General features: G+C 44.9%; 1 protein-coding gene across 1 annotated transcript in view; it reads right to left on the bottom strand.

Moving 5' to 3' along the window:
• LOC144671705 (uncharacterized) overlaps positions 1 to 25,020 on the bottom strand; it is a 49,473-nt gene that overhangs the window by 11,752 nt on the left and 12,701 nt on the right. The window contains exons 3-10 of the mRNA XM_078533719.1: positions 23,695 to 23,790; positions 18,399 to 18,509; positions 15,719 to 15,837; positions 13,638 to 13,696; positions 10,788 to 10,927; positions 9,304 to 9,366; positions 7,903 to 8,065; positions 4,244 to 4,420 (exon numbers count right to left, since the gene is read on the bottom strand). Of these exons, the coding sequence (XP_078389845.1) occupies positions 4,244 to 4,420; positions 7,903 to 8,065; positions 9,304 to 9,366; positions 10,788 to 10,927; positions 13,638 to 13,696; positions 15,719 to 15,837; positions 18,399 to 18,509; positions 23,695 to 23,790 (928 nt within the window). The remainder of the gene's footprint in view (positions 1 to 4,243; positions 4,421 to 7,902; positions 8,066 to 9,303; positions 9,367 to 10,787; positions 10,928 to 13,637; positions 13,697 to 15,718; positions 15,838 to 18,398; positions 18,510 to 23,694; positions 23,791 to 25,020) is intronic.

The raw sequence follows: 25,020 nt of genomic DNA, 5'->3' as shown, positions 1-25,020 counted from the left end.
CAGCTTTTCATGGTTTAAATTATCTAGAATCTTTAGAATCTGAAAAATAGCATGTAGATTGTCTCTCAATCTTTTCTTTGTCCAGTCTACGTAATTGCTCCTCATAATCCAGTTGATCCATCATTCTGGAACATCTCTTCTGTATCCTTTCAATAACTGCAATATCCGTTCTGTACTGTGGCGACCAGAATGGTACATAGTGTCCTAAAGGTGTCATGACAATGTTGTAACCCAGCACTTGGGCGTGTGTAACCTGAGCTTCTCCTGGTCTGGCTGGCTCAGATTTCAGCAGGACCAGAGGCAGTTTCCAGGGACTCGGGGTGGATTCTTCTGCACTTAATCCCCACCGTAACGGTGGGACAGTTTTAAATCAGGGACCTGTTTCGCTAATTGGTGGAATTTGCCAAGGCTGTTTCCCTGAGCCATGGCATTAGCAACTGGCTTCTGCGTTCCCTGACCAATCAGGGAGGGCTGGCAGGATGACATATCCACTCTGTCAAAGGATTTCTAGTTAAAGAGTTACAAGGCTCACCAGCACTTGGATATTTTTGAGGCTGCGGAACCACAGGAATAGAGAGGAAACCTGGGAAGGCTGCTCCCGGGTTTCTCACTCTTAGCTGGAAGCCCTGCTGCGGGATCTGAGGGGCTGTAGAGAGAGGTGAGCTCTGCTAAGGATGAGAGGAAGAGGCCAGTCTCTACAAACAAGCGGGCATGGGTGGAAGTGGCTGTGGAATTCAACCGCGGAAGTGTTTTTTTTTATTCATTCATGGGATGTGGGCTTCGCTAGCTAGACCAGCATTTATTACCCATCCCTAGTTGCCTTTGAGAAGGTGGTGAGCTGCCTTATTGAACCACTGAAGTCCATGTGGTGTAGGTACACCCACAGTGCCGTCAGGAAGGGAGTTCCAGGATTTTAACCAAGCGACAGTGAAGGAACAGCGATATATTTCCAAGTCAGGATGGTGAGTGACTTGGAGGGGAACTTCCAGGTGGTGGTATTCCCATCTATCTACTGCCCTTGTCTTTCTAGATGGGGTTTGGAAGGCGCTGTCGAAGGAGCCTTGGTGAATTCATGCAATGCGTCTTGTGGATGGTACACACTGCTGCTACTGTCCGTCGGTGGTGGAGGGAGTGAATGTTTGTGGATGCAGTACCAGTCAAGTGGGCTGCTTTGTCCTGGACGTTGTCAAGTGCTGTGGGAGTTGCAATCTCCTTGGCAAGTGGGGAGTATTCCATCATACTCTTGACTTGTGCCTTGTGGATGATGGACAGGCTTTGGGGAGTCAGGAGATGGGTTACTCGTCACACGATTCCTAGCGTCTGACCTGCTCTTGTAGCCACAGTATTTATATGGCTAGTCCAGTTCAGTTTCTAGTCAATGGTAGCCCACAGGATGTTGATAATGGGATATTCAGTGATGGTGATGCCATTGAACAACAAGGGGCGATGGTTGGATTCTCTCTTGATGGGGATGGTCAATGCCAGACACTCGTGTGGCACGAATCTTACTTGCCACTTATCAGCCCAGGCCTGGATATTGTCCAGGATATTCCTGCATTTGGACATGGACTGCTTCAGTATCTGAGGAGTCGCAAATAGTGCTGAACATCGTGCAATCATCAGTGAACATCCCCACTTCTGACTTTATTCATTGATGGAGCAGCTGAAGATGGTTGGGCCGAGGACACTACCCTGAGGAACTCCTGCAGTGATGTCCTGGGCTGAGATGACTGACCTCTAACAACCATAACCATCTTCCTTTGTGCTAGGTATGATTCCAACCAGCGGAGAGTTTTCCCCCTGATTCCCATTGATTCCAGTTTTGCTAGGGATCTTTGATGCCACACTCGGTCAAATGCTACCTTGATGTCAAGGGCAGTCACTCTCACCTGACCTCACCTCGGGAGTTCAGCTCTTTTGTCCATGTTTGAACCAAGGCTGTAATGTCGTTTGGAGCTGAGTGGCCCTGGTGGAACCGAAACTGAGCTTCAGTGAGCAGCTTATTGATAAGCAAGTGCCACTTGACAGCACTGTTGATGACCCCTTCCATTACTTTACTGATGATGGAGAGGAGACTGATGGGGCGGTAATTGGCTGGGTTGGATTTACCCTTCTTTTTGTGTACAGGACATGCCTGGGCAATTTTCCGCATAGCCGGGTAGATGCCGGTGTTGTAGCTGTTGGAACAGCTTGGCTAGGGGCGCGGCAAGTTCTGGAGTGCATGTCTTCAGTACTATTGCCAGAATATTGTCAGGGCCCATAGCCTTTGCAATATCCAATGCCTTCAGCTGTTTCTTGATATCATGTGGAGTGAATCGAATTGGCTGAAGACTGGCATCTGTGCTGCAGGGGACCCCCGGAGGAGGCCGAGATGGATCATCCACTCGGCACTTCTGGCTGAAGATTGCAGAAAATGCTTCAGCCTTATCCTTTGCACTGATGTGCTGGGCTCCTCCATCATTGAAGATGGGGATGCTTATGGAGCCTCCTCCTCCAGTGAGTTGTTTAATTGTCCACCAACATTCACGACTGGATGTGGCAGGATTGCAGAGCTTAGATCTGATCTGTTGGTTGTGGGATCACTTATCTCTGTCTATCACTTGCTGCTTATACTGTTAGACACGCAAGTAATCCTGTGTTATAGCTTCACCATGTTAACACCTCATTTTTAAGTATGCCTGGTGCTGCTCCTGGTATACCCTCCTGCACTCTTCATTGAACCAGGGCTGATCCCCTGGCTTGATGGTAATGGTAGAGTGGTGGAAATGTTGGGCCAGGTTACAGATTGTGGTTGTATACAATTCTGCTGCTGCCGATGGCCCACAATGCCTCATGGATGCCCAGTCTTGAGTTGCTAGATCTGTTCAAAATCTATCCCATTTAGCACCGTGGTAGTGCCACACAACACGATGGAGGCTATCCTCAATGTGAAAGCGCGATTTCGTCTCCACAATGAAGGTGGTCACTCCTACTGATACTGTCGTGGACAGATGCATCGTGGCAGGCAGGTGGGTGAGGATGAGGTCAAGTATGTTTACCCCTCTTGTTGGTTCCCTTACTACCCGCCGCAGACCTAGTCTTGCAGCTATGTCCTTTAGGACTCAGCCAGCTCGATCAGTAGTGGTGCTAATGAGCCACTCTTGGTGATGGACATTGAAGTCCCCCAACCAGAGTACATTCTGTACCCTTGCCACCCTCAGTGCTTCCTCCACGTGGTGTTCAACATGGAGGAGCTCTGATTCATCAGCTGAGGGAGGGCTGTACGTGGTAATTAGCAGGGGGTTTCCTTGTCCATGTTTGACCTGATGCCATAAGATTTCATGGGGTCTGCAGTCGATGTTGTGGACTCAAAGGGCAACTCCCTCCCGACTGTATACCACTGTGCCGCCACCTCAGCTGGGTCTGTCCTGCTGGTGGGACAGGACATACCCAGGGATGGTGATGGTGGTGTCTGGGACATTATCTGTAAGGTATGATTCCGTGAGGATGACTATGTCAGGCTGCTGCTTGACAAGTCTGTGAGACAGCTCTCCCAATTTTGGCACTATACCCCCAGATGTTAGTAAGGAGGACTTTGCAGGGTCGGCAGGGCTGAGTTTGCCTTTGTCATTTCTGGTGCCTAGGTCGATGCCGGGTGGTCCGTCCGGTTTCATTTCTTTTAGTGACTTTGTAGCTGTTTGATACAACTGAGTGGCTTGCTAGGCCATTTCAGAGAGCAGTTAAGAGTCAACCACATTGCTGTGGGTCTGGAGTCGCGTGTAGGCCAGACCAGGTAAGGACGACAGATCTCCTTCCCTAAAGGGCATTAGTGAACCAGATGAGTTTTTAACAACAATTGACAATGATTTCATGGTCATCATCAGACTTTGAATTTCAAATTTTTATTGAATTCAAATTCCACCATCTACACTGGGTGTCTGGATTACTAGTCCAGCGACAATACCAGCAATGATACCACTATGCCATTACCTTCCCCCTGGCCTTGGAACCCACCTTGGGGAAAGCCAGGAGGAAGGGATAATGATCAGATCCAACCACAACGTCAATTTCAGGGGATTTAATTCCCTGCGTGCATGCAAACCCTCCTGCACTTGGCTGAAAGCATTTCTTTCTTGATGTCTTTGTTAATTCTCTTCATTCAATTTAAGTTTGTTTTTCAAGATCTATTAAATGTAAATTTACAAGAAATGCAAAGACACAGAGCTAACAGTTTAGTGATTTAGATGGTTATATTTTACCATACCTTTTTCTGAGGTCTTCTTTTGTGGCCTTACGAAACCTTACCATGTATACTATTAAGGTCAAAAGGCCCAGAAGAAGCAGAGTCAATGTCACTGATACACCAGCGATCAGCCCATTCTTATGAAAGGCGATGTCACATAAATCACCGTGGTACCAGTAGTCATCACTCATGTCACAGCTGGAAGAAGTTGAGGAGAAAAATTATCAGTAAGAGCAGCTCACCCAAGCCCTTCTTCATGATACATCAGTGTACTGAGGAGATTCACACCATATCACACACAAAGGGGGCAATTTTATAGCCCTCCAGTCAGAGTATTTTCAGATGGAGGTGGGGGTACATAAAATAGGATGGGTAGCTGTCTGATGCCTTACCTGCGGACCCCTGAGACTGTCCCCTATAATACCATGGATTGGTAAGGCATCTGTCAACCTGCCCATCTTTAGACCCTTTGTGGCCTTTAAGTGGCCAATGAATGGCCAGTTAAGGGACAGTTTACACCCACGTTGCAATAATACATGCAACAAGGGAAGGAGCAATGAAGGAGGGAGGCCAACCTGCTACTTCATCTGAGGTGAGAAGGTGGGAAGCAAAGGTGGTACCTGCTTTGGGGTTTGCCCCATAGCCATTGGGGCATTCCCACCCAAGATGTTAACCTCCACCCCTCCCCCCACAGCCATTTATGACTTAAGCCCAGCTTCCAGAACCTGACCCCAACTCCCCTCCCAGCCCACCCCTACCTAAGGTCCTTCATCCCTTCCTGAAAAAGAAACCTGGACTTACCTCTGAGTCTGGCCATCATGGATCCTTGCCTCAGGACTGTTTGTAGTCCCATTAGCAGCCACTACAGAGTTCTAGCGCTGCTTGGACTACTCAGCTGCTGGCCAGTCAGATTGGCCGGCAGCTCTCGAGATTGGGGTTTCCTTTCTCTGAGGGGCAGAAGTCCCACAATTACTTCATTAATGGCACCCCCAGTGTATTATCACTGCAGGCACCCTTTTTTTAAAGTGGATTAGCTCGCAACAGACTGTTCTGCCAGGGGTGCAAGCAATAAACCCTGCCATTAAACTCAGTCCACAATATATTATTGTGTGTTTAACCTGGAATGTCCCTTTAAGGCTCCATGGTCAAATAGCTGTTTTTCCCTGGATCAATTAGACGCTAAATATCCAGGTAAAGGTGTGTTAAAGCCTAATTGTTCTCACCTTGGGTATTTGACATCTATATGCTGCCCTTCCAAATTCACATTGTCAGTTTCCACTTGCAAGTTGATGACACCCAGCTCCACCTCACCACCAGCTGCCGTGAACAGTGTCACATTTGACCCCAAGAGGAGCTTCGGACCACATATTCACGCCATAAACAAGGCCACCTATTTCCACATTCATAACATTGCCCGACTCCACCCCTGTCTCCAGCTTATCTGCTGGAGCCCTCATCCCTTAATTACTCCAGTCTAGACTATTCTAATGCACTCCCGGCCTGAATCCCATCCTCTACTCTCCATAAACTTGAGGCCATCCAGAACTCTGCTGCCTACATTCTAATTTGCACCAATTACTGTCCACCCATCGCCCGTGTGCTTGCTGATCTTGATTAGCTCCCAGTTACCTCTTTATATGTCAAGCCTTTGTCCTTTTGTCTATGACATCTTTGGCAATCTCTTCTTTGCCTCCACCTATCACTGCCCCTCTATCCAGCTCTACCTGTCCCACCCCCCTCAACCAGCTTATATTTCACCACATTTCTATATTTCTTTAGTTCTGATGAAGAGTCATTCGGACTCGAAACGTTAACTGTGTTCCTCTCCGCAGAAGCTGTCAGACCTGCTGAGTTTTTCCAGCTATATTTGTTTATGTTTCAGATTTCCAGCAGCCGCAGTATTTTGCTTTTATCTCTTTATATGGCTCGGTATCATATTTTGTTTTAATAATCCCCCTGTGAAGTACCTTGGGACATACTATTACATCAAAGTCACGAAATAAATATAAGTTGTTGTTGTTGTATTGGTTCAGTTAGAAGCTAATTGTTCAATTACAGGCTAACTGTTCAGTTAATAGTCAGTTAGAGGCCAATATGATGATATACAGGAAGAAACGCTTAGGGCCGGCGTTGGTAGCCTGAGTCTGGAAATTTCCCAACTTGCCGCATCTGCCTCAGAAAAAAGTACACTGAATTGCAAGATTTTCATTCTGGTAGCGCCAGGTGCAGGATGGATTTGGGCCCATCAACCTCGGAAGCAGATGGTAGGATGATATGGGGGGCATTGATTCTAGCTGGTTAGAAGGTCTGCCTCAGTTCTCTGGGTCTTCATCCCACTTGTTTAAGAAGATTTTACACCCTCAAGCCTTCACCTATCACATCTTCTTACCCCCCCACCCACCATGCCCCCTGATTCCTCCCATGCCAACTCAATGCCAACCCATGCCCCCCAATCCATCCCTCCATGGCCCCTCATACCCTATGATAAATCAATGCCAACTCACTCAGTATCCATCAAACTTCAGGAGCCATGTGGAGATAAAATAAACTTCTAAAAATATAATACAGCTCTCATTATATCGACTCGATAGTGAAAAAGTTCCATTCATGAAAGCATCAAAGTTTTGAACTTCAGTCAAGTGGTTAATCTTTTATAAAAACAAACAAACTTCTTTCTGTTCATATCCTTCATCCTTTAATAATCTGTTTGACCTGTCAATCAAACTGTGAACTCAGAACTCCCTGATGAGATAATTGTAGATTTTGAAGCTCAGCCAAGCATTCATAATGAACAGCCCTTAAGGAAATGTCAGCAAATAATTGTAATACTGCACAGACAAATGCTTTTCCAGCCAGCCTGTCAATCAAAACAGAGGTGTTTTTTTTAACAATCACTGATAGCTACTGTCAGTATTTCACAGTTTAAAGAGTGGAGCATTTAAAACACTCCAGATCATGACAGTTGATCAGATCTTATCCATCCTTCAAGAGCATTTACATCTACTCCATCAATTCATGACTCCCATGCTGTAGGTTAAGGCCCTTGCAGCAGCCAAAACGGGATCTGTTTGAACTCAGCACTCAGATCAGATGGGCTGCTGAGTTTGGGTTTCCTGCCTGCTTGAATCACCCTCCCGTCTGCTTTCCACTACCAGCAAAAATGTGATCTGTTGGAAGTGGGGTTGGAATTCCGCATCCGGGCCCCACCCGCCATTTTTAATTGTCAGTGGAATCTTCCCAACAATGTGAAAGACCCTTAGATTATAGAATACCTTTCACTCACTGAGGGCATCCAAAAGTGATTTACAGACAAAGAAAAACTTTTCAAGGGCACTTGTTGTTGTGATTTAGAAAACACAGAAGCCAATTTGTGCACCGGAAGATCCCACAAATAGCGATTTGATGATGAGCAGAAAATCTGTTTTATGGTGTTGGTTGTGGAATAAATATTAACCCAGGACACCGGGAGAACATTCTCCTCTTCCTGTCGGATATAGTGCAATAGAGTCTTTTAAATCCACCTGAGAGGGCAGTTGGGGCCTCGGTTCAACATTGCATTCTATAGATGGAACTTCTAGCAATGCAGCAATCCTTCAGTACTGCACTGAAGTGCACTACAATGTGGCTATAAAGATATATAAGGCATGGTGAATGAGATTTAATTAATTGTTCAGTCTTACTAGCATCTGGGTCCATCGTTTTCCATTCCACACTTTCCATTCTCACATTTCACAGAATCGTTTCTTGCTTCATGACAGATTGAAGCACAGATGGCCTTGTTTTTGATAAAAATCAGTTGATAATATTGCTTTAAATTCTCAGGAACCCGTGAACCACAGGGATCTGTTGATGGTAAAAAAATACAAGTTATTATCGATCTCTAATACAGTAAAAATCTTACACCTGCACTCACTCCCTGTCACCTGTTTCTGATATCAATTCCTACATCTACATTTATACAGTGTGGCAAAAAAGTGACAACAGGAAGTCCGGTTTTGTAGATAGCAAGTGTGTGCAGACAAAAAGGGGCAGAATTTTCAGCCTCCGATGGAGGCGAGCACGGAGGTGGGCAGACAGCAAGCCAGTTTTCTGGCAGCATCCCATCCTGGGCCATTTTCCTGGAGGTGGAGTGGGGGACTGCAAGGTAGCCATATAATGGGAATTAAAAACCAGTTGAGGGATATATAGTCAGAAGCCAAGTGGAATTTTCCATTTGGCCTCCAGGCCCCCCAAGGCATCAGGGCCTAGGCCAATGGCCTGGAGGTGCCCCCCACCCCCACCCCACTCCCCAGTAGCAGACAGAGGGGACCCGTGCTCCAGGTGGGTATTGAGGCCCTCCCCTGGGTTTCCCCTCCACAATGGGGGCCTGGATGCTTAGTCTGTTTTTCAATTAAAAGTGAAAAAAATTGAAGAGAGGGTGCATCCATCTTGGGATATCCTCTCTCTCATTCTCTCTGTCTTAACTGAAAAGCAGGCTGCTGCTTCCTCTAAGCAGGAGAGCCACATACTGGAAAATCACTGCCAGGTGACTGTACTCCACACCGTGCAGGGTTGTGACCTCCAATTGACCCTGACCTCAGGGTCCTGAAGCGCGTGGGGAAAATTCCGCCCAAGATTTTAAACATTTAATGGACGCCTCACATCCTGTATATACCTGTCACGTTTAGAACCATGGGAATCTACATCGCAGAAGGAAGCTATTTGGCCTCGAAAAGAGGTATTCAATTCGTCCCATTGCCCAGCTCTTTTCCCATAACTGCAAAATTTTTCTTTTCCGGTAGTTATACAATTCATATTTATAAAGTTATTATTGAATCTGCTTCAGGCAGTGCATTTCAGATCATGACAAGTCAAAGCGTAAAAAATAAATTCTCTTCTCTCCCCTCAGATTCTTTTGTCATTACTCTTAAATCTGCATTTTCTCCTTATTGATTCTTCCCCAGTGGAAGCAGTACCTCTAAATTCTCAAAAATATTTTGAAAATATGTGCCCATATAGATTTATATTCCGAGCATGTTATCCTATAATAGGAATACAACATTAATACTGAAACAGTAATGTACAAAGAATGCACCTCTTACCAGTCATCACTGGTTCTTGAACCATTACACAGGAAGTGTCAAATTTGAATCCAGTGCAGTTACCTGCAGTTTAAAATAAAAGATCACATGAATCACTTCTTATCACAAAATATTAAAGGATGATCCACACTCTAACTGTGTTGGACTGAGAGTTTTCTTTTCTGATTTTGGTGCTTCTCAAGGTAAAGCATATTAGTGCTGGGGAATGGAACACAGGAGAGCTCCCTCTACACTGACATTCCCAGAGCAGACATGGGTTGGAGAAGTGTAAAGCTCCCTTTTATATTTTCCCATTAAACATTACCAGTTCAGGTACTGCACAGGATACCAAATAAAGCTCCTTTCTGCACCAGCAGTTCCCAAACTGTGGGTCACGACCCCTATTGGGGTTGCAGAAACAGTGAACGGGGTTACGAGAAATAAAATCACATTAATCTCTCTCCCCCTTGCATTGATCCAGCAGTGGGAAGTGACCAATCACAAGGTGAACTCCCAGCACTGGGCACTTTGATTGGCTGCGGTGGCTCTAATCAGCTGTGCTGTGATGAAACTATGCGCCTTCAAAAATATGTCAAGTGGTTTCCTGGAGCAGCCTCTCAGAGTGGCAGTGATCGAGGCAGATGCTGATTTAATGACCAACAGCAGCCTGGTCACTGAGGGCACAGGATTTTCATCACAGATTTTCATAGTTATACTATTTTTGCTATAATTCCTGAACTTTAATAATGTATATTTAATGTTACTATGTCGTTATATTTCTGTTTTGGTTCTGTTGGTGCTTGAAGTTAATTTTCAAGCGTTAAAATGGGGTCATATTGGAAAGTATTTTGGGAAACACTGTTACACATTCTGCTATTAAACACTCTTAAGGCAGGTATTACAGATATAGGATTTGTCCAGAGTAATGCTTATTCTATGCTGTTCCATCAAACACTCCCAGGCAGACACAGTAATGGATTAGATACAGAGGAAAGCTCCCTCTACACTGTCCCCATCAAACACTCCCAAAACAGGTACAGCACGGGGTTAGATACAGAGGAAAGCTCCCTATACACTGTTCCCATCAAAAACCCCCAGGACAGGTACAGCATGGGGTTAGATATATAGCTCCCCGTATACTGTCTCATCAAATATTTCTAGGGCAGGTCTGATGACCAATAGCAGCCATTTTTTCTCGTGAGACTATTATTAGCCCCTTGGTGGTTAGCTCCATGTTAAACAATGCCTAGTGTGGCTCAGGAGTCCCAAGCTGGCATTGCAGCCCCCACTACATTTGCTGCAGATGAAGAGAGTGATGCAGGACTCGTTGGCCTCTGCTTTCTCTGGGCAGATTCAGCACAGGTTAGATACAGCAAAGCTCCCTCTACACTGTCCCATGAAACACTCCCATAGCATGTACAGCACAGTTTAGATAGAAAGGATCCTTATACACTGAGTTTAAAGACCGTTATTTCGGATACTTGAGCTTCAGGTTTGACTCCTACCTCCTGTTGAATTGTCGCAAGTTGTATTTTTCAATTTGTTTTCAATTTTTTTCGCCGTCTCATTGAGGTAGCTTGGAGAAAGTTCTGCTGAATTGGTTATGTTGATGACTACATCATGATCAACAATGATGCTGCCATTACTATGGAGCAAAAAGGAAGACACTTTAAACCCACTGAAATTTCATCTGCCTGGCTTACAAACAATGAAGGACATGGCTGGGTAACTGTTGAAAAGCATTGCATTTGTTCTCTAAGGAGTGGAATGTTGGCAAGGGTGAAGCTCTGGTTCTCCTTCAATGCTATAATGAGACCGTCGATGTCAAGGGAGCTGCAGTCTAGGTTAATATCTCCCTCATTGGCTCTCCCTTCGTGCTGCACGTGAGTTTCATCCTGATTTGGAGCTGAGTTCCAAGGCCTGAATTCTGGTAAGGACGGGAGAGTTCCAGGCCTTAGCCAAAATGGTGCCAGAGCCTGATTCTAGAAGTCCCACGTGTGAACCCAGCACCCACCATTTTTGTTGGGGGTAGGAATGGGTCTGGGATGTATTTTGAACATCGGCGGTTCATGGAGGTAGCTGCACATGTAAAAGTGCATCTACCTTCAAACAGAAGCAATTTTCATTACTGGGATTTCCAAAATGTGACCCATGAACTTTAAACATTTGAGGAAAAGGTCTGAACCTAGGGTAGTTCTTTGGAGAGGTCAGGTACACTTTGGGATTGTTAAGAGTTGACATGAATGTGTGTCAAAAGTGGATAAACTCCCTGGAACTATCAAGCTGTCAAGTCATCTAAATCCCCAATCCCTGTAAATTTTTGAAAGAAACCATTTAGCCTGCAGTTGAAAAATATCGGTGCTTGCTATTTCACTGCTTGTTAACAGGTTCAGTGCTGTTTGACTACTTTCACAACTGATCATTATTACAGTTTTATTGACAGCTCCAAGTGGTTATGAAGAGATTAGCTGGCATTGGTGTTGGTGCTATGAATAGAAATGGTTGTTTTTATCAGGATTATGTACTTGAAGGAAATGTTTGTTTATATATTGGATTAAGTACTTGAAGGAATTGAAATGTTATCAGTGAGAGATTTTTTAAAAATCTCGTGAAGTTCTACAACTTCATTTGAATTTTATTTTATTTCACCTCACCATGGCTCCTGAGCTCTTTCCATGGCGGATATTGGGTGAGTTGGCATGGAGGGTGTAAGGGCAAAGGGTGGTGGGTGGGGGGTCATGGGTTGACACTTAGTTGGCATATGGGCTATAAAGGACCATGGGGTGGGTAGAAGGTCATAGGTTGGTATGGAAGGTATCTATATGGGGGCAGGCAGTGGCAATAGTGGTATTGTCGCTGGACTAATAATCCAGAAACCCAGGGTTATGCTCTGGGGACTGGGGTTCGAATCCCACCATGGCAGATGGTGGAATTTGAATTCAATAAAAATCTGGAATTAATGATGACCATGAAACCATTGTCAATTGTCATAAAAACCCAATCTGACTTACTGATGTCCTTTAGGGATAGAAATCTGCTGTCCTAACCTGGTCTGGCCAACATGTGACTCCAGACTGACAGCAACATGGTTGACTCTTAAATGCCCTCTGAACGCAATGCAATGGGTGCCCACATCCCATGAGTGAATTAATAAAAATGGAACCATGGGAGTGGGTAGAGGGGCATAGTTTGGCATAGAGGGTATGATGACCCTGCAGGTGAAGCTCATGAGTGGGCCTGGGAGTGTGTAGGGGTGAGGGATGGAGGGCTGTTTCATTGTTTTTATTGTAAATGGGACAAAGTCCCAGAGCACCAAGGTCGGCCTTTTAACCAACCCACCTCAGCACCTGGAACCCCTGTTCACACTGTTTCTGGATGTGGCTGACTCTTGTTTGCACCCATCTCCCTGGACCAAAAATCTAAGGATTTGGGCCAATTTCTCCCGAGTCAGGTTTATGGTGTCAGGAATTTCCCTGGATCTGCAGTCCCGGTTTGGAAATGAAAATTCAGGTTCAGGTGGGACTTGAGTACAGGACACCATTCAGAGGAAAGATTTTAAACCACTGGATCAAACTGACAAAGTCCACCTACACAACAATCAATCAGCTCCAGAGTATTTCCTTGTTAACTATGTACTGATGTTCCTGGAACTCTTGATCAGGAAAGTGTTTGTTTTCTAAATTTATTTGTTCTCAGGATATGATCGATGCCACATTCATTGCCCATCCTTGGGCTCTCTGATGATGTGTTTTATAACTGACTGACTTTTGCTAGGTTGTTTTAGAAGACATTGGGTGAACCTCTTGGTGTGGGACCAGAGTTGTATGTAGGTAAAAACTTGAGTGAAATGCTGAAGGAAGATGCAACCTTTAGTCTTAGAACAAACTTGCTCAGTGAGTAGCACTCTTTGTCTTTTGAGTCAGAAGGCCATGGGTTTGAACCTCACTGCAAAGACCTGAGCATAGAATCTTGACCGCAACTTCCAGTGAGGGAGCACGGCACTGTCAGAACTGTTCTTCAGATGGGGTTTTAAACCATATGCCTGTTGAAGTGGAAGTATTGCAAGCAAAGCAGGGAAGAGCTCCACCATGTACTGTCTAATAGTTATCCCTGAACCAAAGGCTTTGTGTTGCTGGTGGGACCTTGCTGTGTGCTCATTGGCTGCTGGGTCTGCCTAAGTTATAACAGTTAGGCCACTTCAAAAGTGAGATAACATGCTTTAAGACACTCTAAGGGGGTGAAAGATAATGCCAACTCTTTCCTTTCCTTTCCTGAGATCATTTATGAAAATGTTCAGTTCATGATAAGGAGTCTTTTGAAGCAGCCCAGTGAGCTACAAACTGAAACCATGTTACCTTATTTTTATAATCCTCACGCCTTTGTATCCCTTTATGCCATTATAAATGATGTTCATCTTGAAAAGAGAGAAAAAAAAGACAGAATTGTAAATGTTCCTCTATCTATATGTACATTTATTTTCATTAAAAGATGACGATCAAGACAATGTCGTGGAATTTCACAATTGGTCAGAGGAATTAGCGGTTCCCCCAACAACCCGAAAAAAATCTGTATCTATGTGGAAATTCAGGGCAATAGTCTCACTGCGACAATCTCGCCTCCTCTTCATTGTGTCATGCTCAGTACAAGCATGAGGAAATTGGATATTATGAACTGTAAGATCTTACTTGTCAAAGTGGCCACGAAACCTGTTAAGATGGCTGCAACTTAAATTATCACTATGGGCATTTAGACTGTGGAGAGTTCTGTGGACAATATTTAGTTAATTATGTCCTGAATAAGGGTACTGCGCAGCCACCCGTGAAGTTTAAACATCTCAGTATGGTTTGAGGAATATAGGATGTCTAGACTGTGGGTCTTCGAGTGCCGTATTGAACAAAGGAGAATATTTGAGGTCAAGTTGGGGCAGAGATAAGAGTGAATGACCATTGTCAACTGCCATTGTATTGTAGTGATCTTGACCCCAGAAGCGTTAACCCTGCAGTCAGGTGATTGAAACTAACTTTCAGAGACTGCAATATAATACAACCTGAACAAAGTAAATCCAGCAGATAAACATCTGAAACTCCAGAAATATCTGAAACAGCAGAACCATAACAGAAAGACTTGTAATGCAGCCAAAGTACTCCAGCTTCCAAGTCCACCTGAGAACCAATCTCCTGGTTATTCGTCAACAAAAGGCTTCACAGCTCATGAGAACCCTTTGTTTCTTAAAGACCTTCCCTCCAATTAAAGTATCAACTTAACTAAGAATGCATCAGAACTGCATTGACATAGAGACTGAGTTATAAATTACATTTTTATAATTACGGCTTTAAATGCATCTGTACCTAATCTTTGCATATGTGATCATGTGAGTGGAATAAATGATTGAGATGTTATGTTTTAAGCATCCAGGGCAAGTGTGTGATAGTAAATAACCATCTTTATTTTTTATATCAAAAAAGCCTGGATTGGAATTTATTTTAATTTAGGGAAAATCACTGTGAGTGTAAGGAATTACACACACCTGACTTACCAACATCCTGATTATGGACTGGAATGGACCACACGAATTGTGTCCATTGTAACAATGGTGTGGTGGAGTGTCTGGGGGAACCACAGTGGGAAGATCCCATCTGTGCCCATTTTCACCCAGCTACACTGATGACATGGGCCCTTTGGTCGCAGGATTTATGCCAAAGAACTGGAGGCAAAGGTAAGCCCAATGTTCAAGGAAGGGGCAAGTCATAATAGTTTACCTCAGTTGCGAGTAATTTTTGAGTCCATATTACATTTGACTATTTGAGAGGAATGAGTGAGTTGAGAATAACACCTTGGATTTGACCTGATTTACTTAACTTTTATTGATTAATTTTCTTCTCAAGAAACAACAGTGTATGCATAACGGGAATGGGTTGGGTGTTATATCCATAGATTTTCAGAAGACCACATGGGAGATTTCAGTGCAAATTGAGGTCAATGATATTAAACGAAATGGAGCTGTATTAGTAGAGAGTTTGGCTTGAGAGAGGTGGAAAGTAACTATGTTTTTGAATGGGAGTTTATTTGTTTTCATAAAAAATTATTTGGAGCTAGGCACAAAGGAATAATATTAGAGTGTGATAATAGCAAATTAGTAGCAAACTGCAAACATGCATGAAGTCCTTAGACAGGTTAGTGGATAGATGGATAATTGTCAACCACCATTCAAAGAGAGAAACGTGAAGTAGTGGATCTTGTTGATAGAGAAAAGTCAATGGAAGTATATGCTAAATTATAAGACTTTTAACGGACTGGGAGAATTTAGAAAGGAAAGGATTTTAAAAAGTCAAATGAAGTTGTATACATAGGGGCAATGCATGTAAAAGCAAGGAAGTAATGTTCAACAAGATCACAGTTGGAATATTATGTGCAGTGTGCAGTCCTGGGGCCCAACCTGTTGTTTAAAGTCACGCGAAAAACTTTTGAACTCCTCTGTTGTGTTGTTGTTCAGGTTGTCAGAAAATTTTTCATTCGTTATCCTAACAGCAGCATTGACAGTGGCTTCAACAGTTTCTGTAAAACATCACATTACAGTTTCATTAATCATTCATCAGCTAAAATCTGACCTCAGAGGAGTGAATTCTTCAGGAGAATTTTTTTTGACGCAGTGAGTTGTTATGGTTTGGATTGCACAGGCCAATAGGATGATGGAAATTGATTATATAGTAACTTGAGCATTGGATATAAAGTTGAATATTTTTTAAAAATGTAGAGCTATCAGGCAATGAACGGTGGATTGGTTATATTGTTCAAGGAGCTAGCACAGGTGAGGTTGTGGCGTAGTGGCATTGTCGAACCCGGGTTTGAACCCCACCATGGCTGATGGTGAAATTTGAATCCAATAAAATCTAATGATGACCATTGTCAGTTGTTGTCAAAATCCATCTGGTTCACTAATGCCCTTTAGTGAAGGAAATCTGCTGTCCTTACTTGGTCTGGACGACTTGTAACCCGATACCCCCAGCAATGTGGTTGACTCTTAACTGTTCTCTGAAATGGCCTAGCAAACCACTCAGTTGCATCAAACCGCTACAAAGTCACAAAAAGGAATGAAACTGGACGGACTACCCGACATCAACCAACGCACCGGAAACGACAATGACAAACTCAACCCTGTCAACCCTGCAAAGCCGTCCATACTAACATCTGGGGGCTTGTGCCAAAACTGGGAGGGCAACCTCACAGACGAGTCAAGCAACAGCCTGACATACTCATACTCACAGAATCATTCCTTCCAGACAATGTCACAGGCACCACCATCACCATTCCTGGGTATGTCCTGTCCTACCGGCAAGACAGACCTACAGACCCAGCAGAGGTGGTGGCACAGTGGTATATAGTCAGGAGGGAGTTGCCCTGGGAATCCTCAACGTTGACTCCGGACCCCATGAAGTCTCATGGCATCAGTTCAAACATGGGCAAGGAAACCTCCTGCTGATTACCACGTACCGCCCTCCCACAGCTGATGAATCAGTACTCCTCCATGTTGAACACCATTTGGAGGAAGCATTGAGGGTGGCAAGGGCACAGAATGTACTCTGGGTGGAGGACCTCAATGTCCAGCACCAAGAATGGGTGTGTAGCACCGCTACTGGTAGAGCTGGCCGAGTCCAAAAGGACATAGCTGCTAGACTGGGTCTGCGGCAGGTGCTAAGGGAAGCAACAAGAGCGAAAAACATCCTTGACTTCATCCTCACCAACCTGCCTGCCTCAGATGCATCTGTCCATGACAGTATCAGTAGGAGTGACCACTGTGCAGTCCTTGTGGAGATGAAGTCCTGTCTTTACATGGAGGATGCCCTCCATCATGTTGTGTGGCATTACCACCATAATAAATGGGATAAATTTTGAACAGATCCAGCAGCTCAAGACTGGGCAACCAAGAGGTGCTGTGGGCAATCAACAGCAGCAGGATCATATTGAACCACAATGTATAATTTAATTGCCTGGCGTATCCCCCGCTCTGCCATTACTAATAATCCAGGTGATCAATCCTGGTTGAATGAAGAGTGCAGGAGGGCATGCCAGGAGCAGCACCAGGCATACCCAAAAATGAGGTGGCAACATGGTGAAGCTATAATACAGAACTACTTGCATGCCAAACAGCATAAGCAGCAAGTGATAGAGCTAAGCGATTTCACAAGCAACGGATCAACCTGGAAGTTCCCCTCCAAGTTATTCACCATCCTAACTTGGAAATATATCGCTGTTCCTTCACTGTCGCTGGGTCAAAATCCTGGATTTCCCACCCTAACTGCACTGTGGGTGTCCCTACACCACATGGACTGTAGCGGTTCAAGAAGGCAACTCACCACCACCTTCTCAAGGGCAATTAGGGATGTGCAATAAATGCTGGCCTAGCCAGGGAAGCCCACATCCCTTGAATGAATAAAAAGAAAATGTACACCCATAGTGAGGGGTGATTTTATGTTTTTTAATGTCAAAAGGATTTCAGAGGATAATAAAGACAATCATCTCCTCTGGTGGGTAATCCAGAATGAGGGAGCATGAGGGGAGGAGCTGGTGTCGTGGCATTGTCACTGGACTGGTATTCCATAGACACAGGGGAATTGTGTGGGGACCCAGGTTGGAATTATGGCAGATGGTGGAATTTGAATGCAATTGAAAGTCTGGAATAAAAAGTCTGATGATGCCGATGAAACCATTGACGATTGTCATAAAAACCAAACTGGTTCACCAATCTCCTTTAAGGAAGGAAATCTGTCATCCTACATGTGACTCCAGACCCACAGCAATGTGCTTGACTCTTAAAAGCCCTCTGAACAAGGGCAATTAGGGATGGGCAATAAATGCTGGCCTAGCCAGCGACACCCACATTCCATGAATGAATTTTAAAAATCTTAAAATTCAGAAGCAAAATCAGGAAGCTGTTTTTCACACAAGGTTATTAAAAATCTGGAATATTCTCGCTCGGGGGTTGGGGGGGTGGTCAAGTGGATACTGTGAAAACTGATACAGATGGCTTTTTCATTCGTTAAAAGTATCGAAAAAGGTGGAGTAAACACACAAAACGATAACATCAGAAAGTAAAACTAGTCTTAAAATAAACTCACCAATTTCAATGTTTTCAACTACAAATTCACAATGGTCCCCGTAGTAGTCATCCGGGCAGTCACATTCCTTGTCATCTTCATCCCAAGTCCCTCCATTCTTACAACGATGATCTAGAAATAACAATAGTATTTCAAATAATACGTGGTTATTGAATAGGCTCATGAAATAAGAACATTCAATGTTTTTGATTTTCCAATTCCTGTCTCCCTCTACTGTAGGAACGTATTTGTATTGGGGCCTTGCTCAATGGTCGCTGTCATCATTCCCTACCAACTAGCCATTGTTCACATATGAACTTGGACATTGGCTTTGACTGACTTTTTGACACTGGAGGGTATCAGATAATGGAGGACAAGCTGAATAATGGAGGTCAAATTGAGTCAAACTGGATAATAGAGGGCAAGATGGATAATGGAAGACAAATGCGATGCTGGAAGGGAAACCGCAGGAAGTCAAACTGGATAATTAAGGTTGAATTGGATAATGTAGGACAAACAGTATAATTGAGGACACAGTGTATAATAAGAATTTTTTTTGACGCAGTGAGTTGTTATGGTTTGGATTGCACAGGCCAATAGGATGATTGAAATTGATTATATAGTAACTTGAGTATTGGACATAAAGTTGAACATTTAAAAAAAATGTAGGGCTATCAGGCAACGAACGGCAATTGGTTATATTGTTCAAAGAGCTAACACAGGGGAGGTGGTGGCGTAGTGGCATTGTCGAACCCGGGTTTGAATCCCACCATGGCTGATGGTGAAATTTGAATCCAATAAAATCTAATGATGACCATTGTCAGTTGTTGTAAAAACCCATCTGGTTCACCAATGCCCTTTAGTGAAGGAAATCTGCTGTCCTTACCTGGTCTGGAAGACATGTAACCCGAGACCCACAGCAATGTGGTTGACTCTTAACTGCTCTCTGAAATGGCCTAGCAAGCCACTCAGTTGTATCAAACTGCTACAAAGTTACAAAAAGGAACGAAACTGGACGGACTACCCGGCATCAACCAACGCACCGGAACCATCAATGGCAAACTCAGCCCTGTCAACCCTGCAAAGCCCTCCTTATTAACATCTGGGGGCTTGTGCCAAAACTGGGAGGGCTGCCTCACAGACGAGTCAAGCAACAGCCTGACATAGTCATACTTACAGAATCATACCTTCCAGACAATTTCACAGGCACCACCATCACAATACCTAGGTATGTCCTGTCCTACCGGCAAGACAGACCTACAGACCCAGCAGAGGTGGTGGCACAGTGGTATATAGTCAGGAGGGAGTTGCCCTGGGAATCCTCAACATTGACTCCGGACCCCATGAAGTCTCATGGCATCAGTTCAAACATGGGCAAGGAAACCTCCTGCTGAATACCGTGTACCGCCCTCCCTCAGCTGATGAATCAGTACTCCTCCATGTTGAACACCATTTGGAGGAAGCATTGAGGATGGCAAGGGCACAGAATGTACTCTGGGTGGAGGACCTCAATGTCCAGCACCAAGAATGGGTGTGTAGCACCGCTACTGGTAGAGCTGGCTGAGTCCAAAAGGACATAGCTGCTAGACTGGGTCTGCGGCAGGTGCTAAGGGAAGCAACAAGAGCGAAAAACATCCTTGACTTCATCCTCACCAACCTGCCTGCCTCAGATGCATCTGTCCATGACAGTATCAATAGGAGTGACCACCGTGCAGTCCTTGTGGAGATGAAGTCCTGTCTTCACATGGCGGATGCCCTCCATCATGTGTGGCATTACCACCATACTAAATGGGATAGATTCTGAAGAGATCCAGCAGCTCAAGACTGGGCAACCAAGAGGTGCTGTGGGCAATCAACAGCAGCAGGATCATATTGAACCATAATGTATAATTTAATTGCCTGGCGTTTCCCCCGCTCTGCCATTACTAATAATCCAGGTGATCAACCCTGGTTGAATGAAGAGTGCAGGAGGGCATGCCAGGAGCAGCACCAGGCATACCCAAAAATGAGGTGGCACATGGTGAAGCTATAATACAGAACTACTTGCATACCAAACAGCATAAGAAGCAAGTGATAGAGCTAAGAGATTTCACAACCAACGGATCAACCTGGAAGTTCCCCTCCAAGTTATTCACCATCCTGACTTGGAAATATATCGCCGTCCCTTCACTGTCGCTGGGTCAAAATCCTGGAGTTCCCACCCTAACTGCACTGTGGGTGTCCCTACACCACATGTACTGTAGCGGTTCAAGAAGGCAACTCACCACCACCTTCTCAAGGGCAACTAGGGATGGGCAATAAATGCTGGCCTAGCCTGGACAAACCGCTAACTCCTGACGAACTGACTAAGGCCCTCGAGTCCTTCGAGAAGAGTAAAACCCCCGGAAGCGACGGCCTGCCGGCGGAGTTGTATTCGGCTCTGTGGGACTTGATCGGCCCAGACCTGCTAGAAGTGTACGAGAGTATGCTCCTGGCCGGCAGCATGTCAGAATCCATGAGGAAAGGCATCATCACCCTCATCTACAAGCACAAGGGGGAAAGGGAGGAAATTAGAAATTGGCGACCCATTTCACTGTTGAATGTGGACTATAAGATTCTGTCCAAGGTCATCGCCAACCGGGTCAAATCCGCTCTGGAATTGGTGATTCACCCTGACCAGACCTGCTCTGTGCCAGGCAGGAAGATCTCTGACAGCCTGGCGCTGCTCAGGGATACGATTGCCTATGTACAGGACAGGGGTGTGGATACCTGCCTCATCAGCTTGGATCAGGAGAAGGCCTTTGACAGAATATCGCACACCTACATGGGGGATGTGCTCTCCAAAATGGGCTTTGGGGAGGGAATTCGAAATTGGATCCAACTGCTCTACACTAACATCAGTAGCGCAGTCTCAATCAATGGGTGGGAAACAGATAGCTTTCCGATTAAATCTGGAGTCAGGCAGGGCTGTCCTCTCTCGCCTGTCCTTTTCGTGTGCTGCATAGAACCCTTTGCCGAGTCCATCAGGAAGGATCCGGGCATAAGAGGAGTGACGATCCCAGGCAGTGGAGGCACTCAGGTAAAAGCCTCCCTGTACATGGACGACGTCGCCGTCTTCTGCTCGGATCTGCTGTCGGTGCGCAGACTGATGCACGTCTGCGACCAGTTCGAACTGGCCTCGGGAGCCAAGGTAAATCGTGGGAAGAGCGAGGCCATGTTCTTTGGGAACTGGGCTGACCGATCCTTTGTCCCCTTCACTGTCAGGGCTGACGGCCTGAAGGTGCTGGGGATATGGTTCGGAGGGACCGGGGCATGCGTTAGAAACTGGAAGGAGCGAGTGGCTATGGTGAAAAGGAAACTGGGCATGTGGGAGCGACGCTCCCTCTCCATTGCGGGTAAGAACCTGGTCATCAGGTGTGAGGTACTCTCGCTGTTGCTGTACGTGGCGCAGGTCTGGCCCATTCCACACTCCTGCGCGATGGCGATCACTCGAGCCATCTTCCGCTTTATCTGGAGGTCGAAAATGGATCGTGTCCGCAGGGACGCGATGTACAAGCCTCTAGATAAAGGGGGAAAAAACGTGCCCAACATCGCCCTCATACTGATGGCCACCTTTGTGTGTGGCTGCATCAAGCGGTGCGTAGACCCTCAGTACGCAAACACCAAGTGTCACTACGTGCTGAGGTTCTACCTGTCCCCGGTGTTGCGAAGGATGGGTCTGGCCACGCTGCCGCGGAACGCTCCAAGTAGTTGGACCGTGCCGTACCACCTGTCCCTGGTGGAAAAATTTATGCAGAAAAACACCTTTGACCACAAGTCCATCAGGCAGTGGTCAGCACGTAACGTCCTAGAGGCCCTGAGGGAAAAGGAGAGGGTGGACCCTGTGGGATGGTTCCCCGAGCAGACTGTCAAAGTCATTTGGCAGAATGCCTCATCGCCAGAACTTTCCAACAAGCACCAAGACGTAGCTTGGCTGGTGGTGAGAAAGGCCCTCCCCGTCAGATCCTTCCTACACGCCAGGAGTCTCACCCCCTCTGCACGTTGCCCTCGAGGTGGCTGTGGTGGGGAAGAGACCGTTGTTCACCTCCTTGTGGATTGTGCCTTTGCAAAGAAAGTCTGGAGAGAGATGCAGTGGTTGCTGTCGAGGTTCATCCCGAGCAGTTCTGTGACACAGGACTCTGTGCTCTACGGGCTGTTCCCAGGGACACACACCGAGACAAACATCGACTGCAGCTGGAGGATCATCAACTCGGTGAAAGACGCGCTTTGGTCTGCCCGAAACTTGTTGGTCTTCCAGCACAAAGAGTTGTCCCCGACCGATTGTTGCGGACTGGCACAATCCAAAGTCCAGGACTACGTGCTGAGGGACGCACTAAAGCTTGGGGCAGCTGCCGCAAAGGCGCAACGGGGAAGGGTCGCTGTCTAAGACCTTTTTACCACAGCGCACCGAGAGACTGGGAACTGTTTAGAGCCCCTCGGGCTGTACAGATCAAAATGAAAGGCTGTAAATGATTGTAATATTGTTTGTACTGATGCACCTGGTGATACATTTTGTAAAAGTTTAACCTGGATTGTACCCTTGTAATGTTGTTTTTGAAATGGTTTTGAATGTGATTGAAGATTTTTTATGAATAAAGTATATTTTTACAAAAAAAATAAATAAATAAATAAATGCTGGCCTAGCCAGTGAAGCGCACATGCCTTGAATGAATAAAAAGAAAATGTACACCCATAGTGAGGGGTGATCTTATGTTTTTTAATGTCAAAAGGATTTCAGAGGATTAATAAAGACAATTATCTCCTCTAGTGGGCAATCCAGAATGAGGGAGCATGAGGGGAGCAGCTGGTGTCGTGGCATTGTCACTGGACTGGTATTCCATAGACACAGGGGAATTCCCTGGGGACTCAGGTTGGAATCATGGCAGATGGTGGAATTTGAATGCAATTGAAAGTCTGGAATAAAAAGTCTGAAGGAAGGAAATCTGTCATCCTACATGTGACTCCAGACCCACAGCAATGTGGTTGACTCTTAAAAGCCCTCTGAACAAGGGCAATTAGGGATGGGCAATAAATGCTGGCCTAGCCAGCGACACCCACATCTTATAAATGAATTTTATAAATCTTAAAATTCAGAAGCAAAATCAGGAAGCTGTTTTTTACACCAGGTTATTTAAAATCTGGAATATTCTCGCTCTGGGGTTGGGGGGTGGTGGCGCAAGTGGATACTGTGATAACTGATACAGATAGCTTTTTAATTAGGTAAAAGTATCGAAAAAAGTGGAGTAAACACACAAAACAATAACATCAAAAAGTAAAACTAGTCTTAAAATAAACTCACCAATTACATATTCACAATGGTCCCCGTAGTAGTCATCAGGGCAGTCACATTCCTTGTCATCTTCATCCCAAGTCCCTCCATTCTTACAACGATGATCTAGAAATAACAATAGTATTTCAAATAATACGTGGTTATTGAATAGGCTCATGAAATAAGAACATTCAATGTTTTTGATTTTCCAACCCTGTCTCCCTCTACTGTAGGAACGTATTTGTATTGGGGCCTTGCTCAATGGTCGCTGTCATCATTCCCTACCAACTAGCCATTGTTCACATATGAACTTGGACATTGGCTTTGACTGACTTTTTGACACTGGAGGGTATCAGATAATGGAGGACAAGCTGGATAATAGAGGTCAAATTGAGTCAAACTGGATAATAGAGGTCAAATTGAGTCAAACTGGATAATAGAGGGCAAGATGGATAATGGCAGACAAACGCGATGCTGGAAGGGAAACCGCAGGAGGTCAAACTGGATAATTAAGTTTAAATTGCATAATGGAGGACAAACAGTATAACTGAGGACACGGTGTACAATATAGTTTTAAAGGAGGGCAGGATAGACATTGGAGAACAAGTGTGGCTATTGGAGGTCAAACTGAATTATTGAGGTCAAACTGGAAAATGGAGGAGACGTGGATAATTGAGGTCAAACTAGATAATGGAGGCAGCAAAAGATATTGGAGAGGAAAATGAACAATGGAAGACAAGCTTGTTAATGGAGGACAAACTGTATATTGGAGTCAAACTATATAACGGAGTGAAAGATGGATAATGGAGGACAAACTGGAAAATCTAGGCCAAACTGCACAATGAAGTCCAAAATTGGATAAAGACAGAAAAGATTGACAATGGAGGTTGATCTGCATAATGGAGTTCAAACTGGGAAATGGAGGTAAAATTGGATAATGGAGTTCACTGTGGATAAGGACTCGCTTGGTAATGGAGCTTAAAATGAATATGGAGACATAACTGCATAATGGAGATGAAATGGATAATGGAGGCTCAGACAAAAATGGATGTCAAAGTGAATAATGGAGAACCAAATGGATAATGGAAGCAAAAATGGATAAACAAAAAAAAATTGGATAAGAGAGGTAAAATTGTTTAATGGAGGACAGGATGGTCAATGGCAGTCAAACTGATAATGGAGCTAGATATGGATAATGGAAGAAGGATTAGATAATGGAGGACAAGGTGGACATTGTTGGAAAAAATGGACAGTAGTAAAACTGGACCCGGGAAGACAAAATTGATAATGGTTATTAAACTTGATAATGGAAACAAAACCTGATAATGAAAGGCTAAATGGATAATGGAACTTGAT

This window comes from Cetorhinus maximus, chromosome 34 (genome assembly GCF_964194155.1).
Source record: "Cetorhinus maximus chromosome 34, sCetMax3.hap1.1, whole genome shotgun sequence".
NCBI classification, from domain to species: Eukaryota; Metazoa; Chordata; class Chondrichthyes; order Lamniformes; family Cetorhinidae; genus Cetorhinus; species Cetorhinus maximus.
The sequence above is the reverse complement of the archived record's forward strand: the minus strand, read 5'-3'. Positions and strand labels throughout refer to the sequence as shown.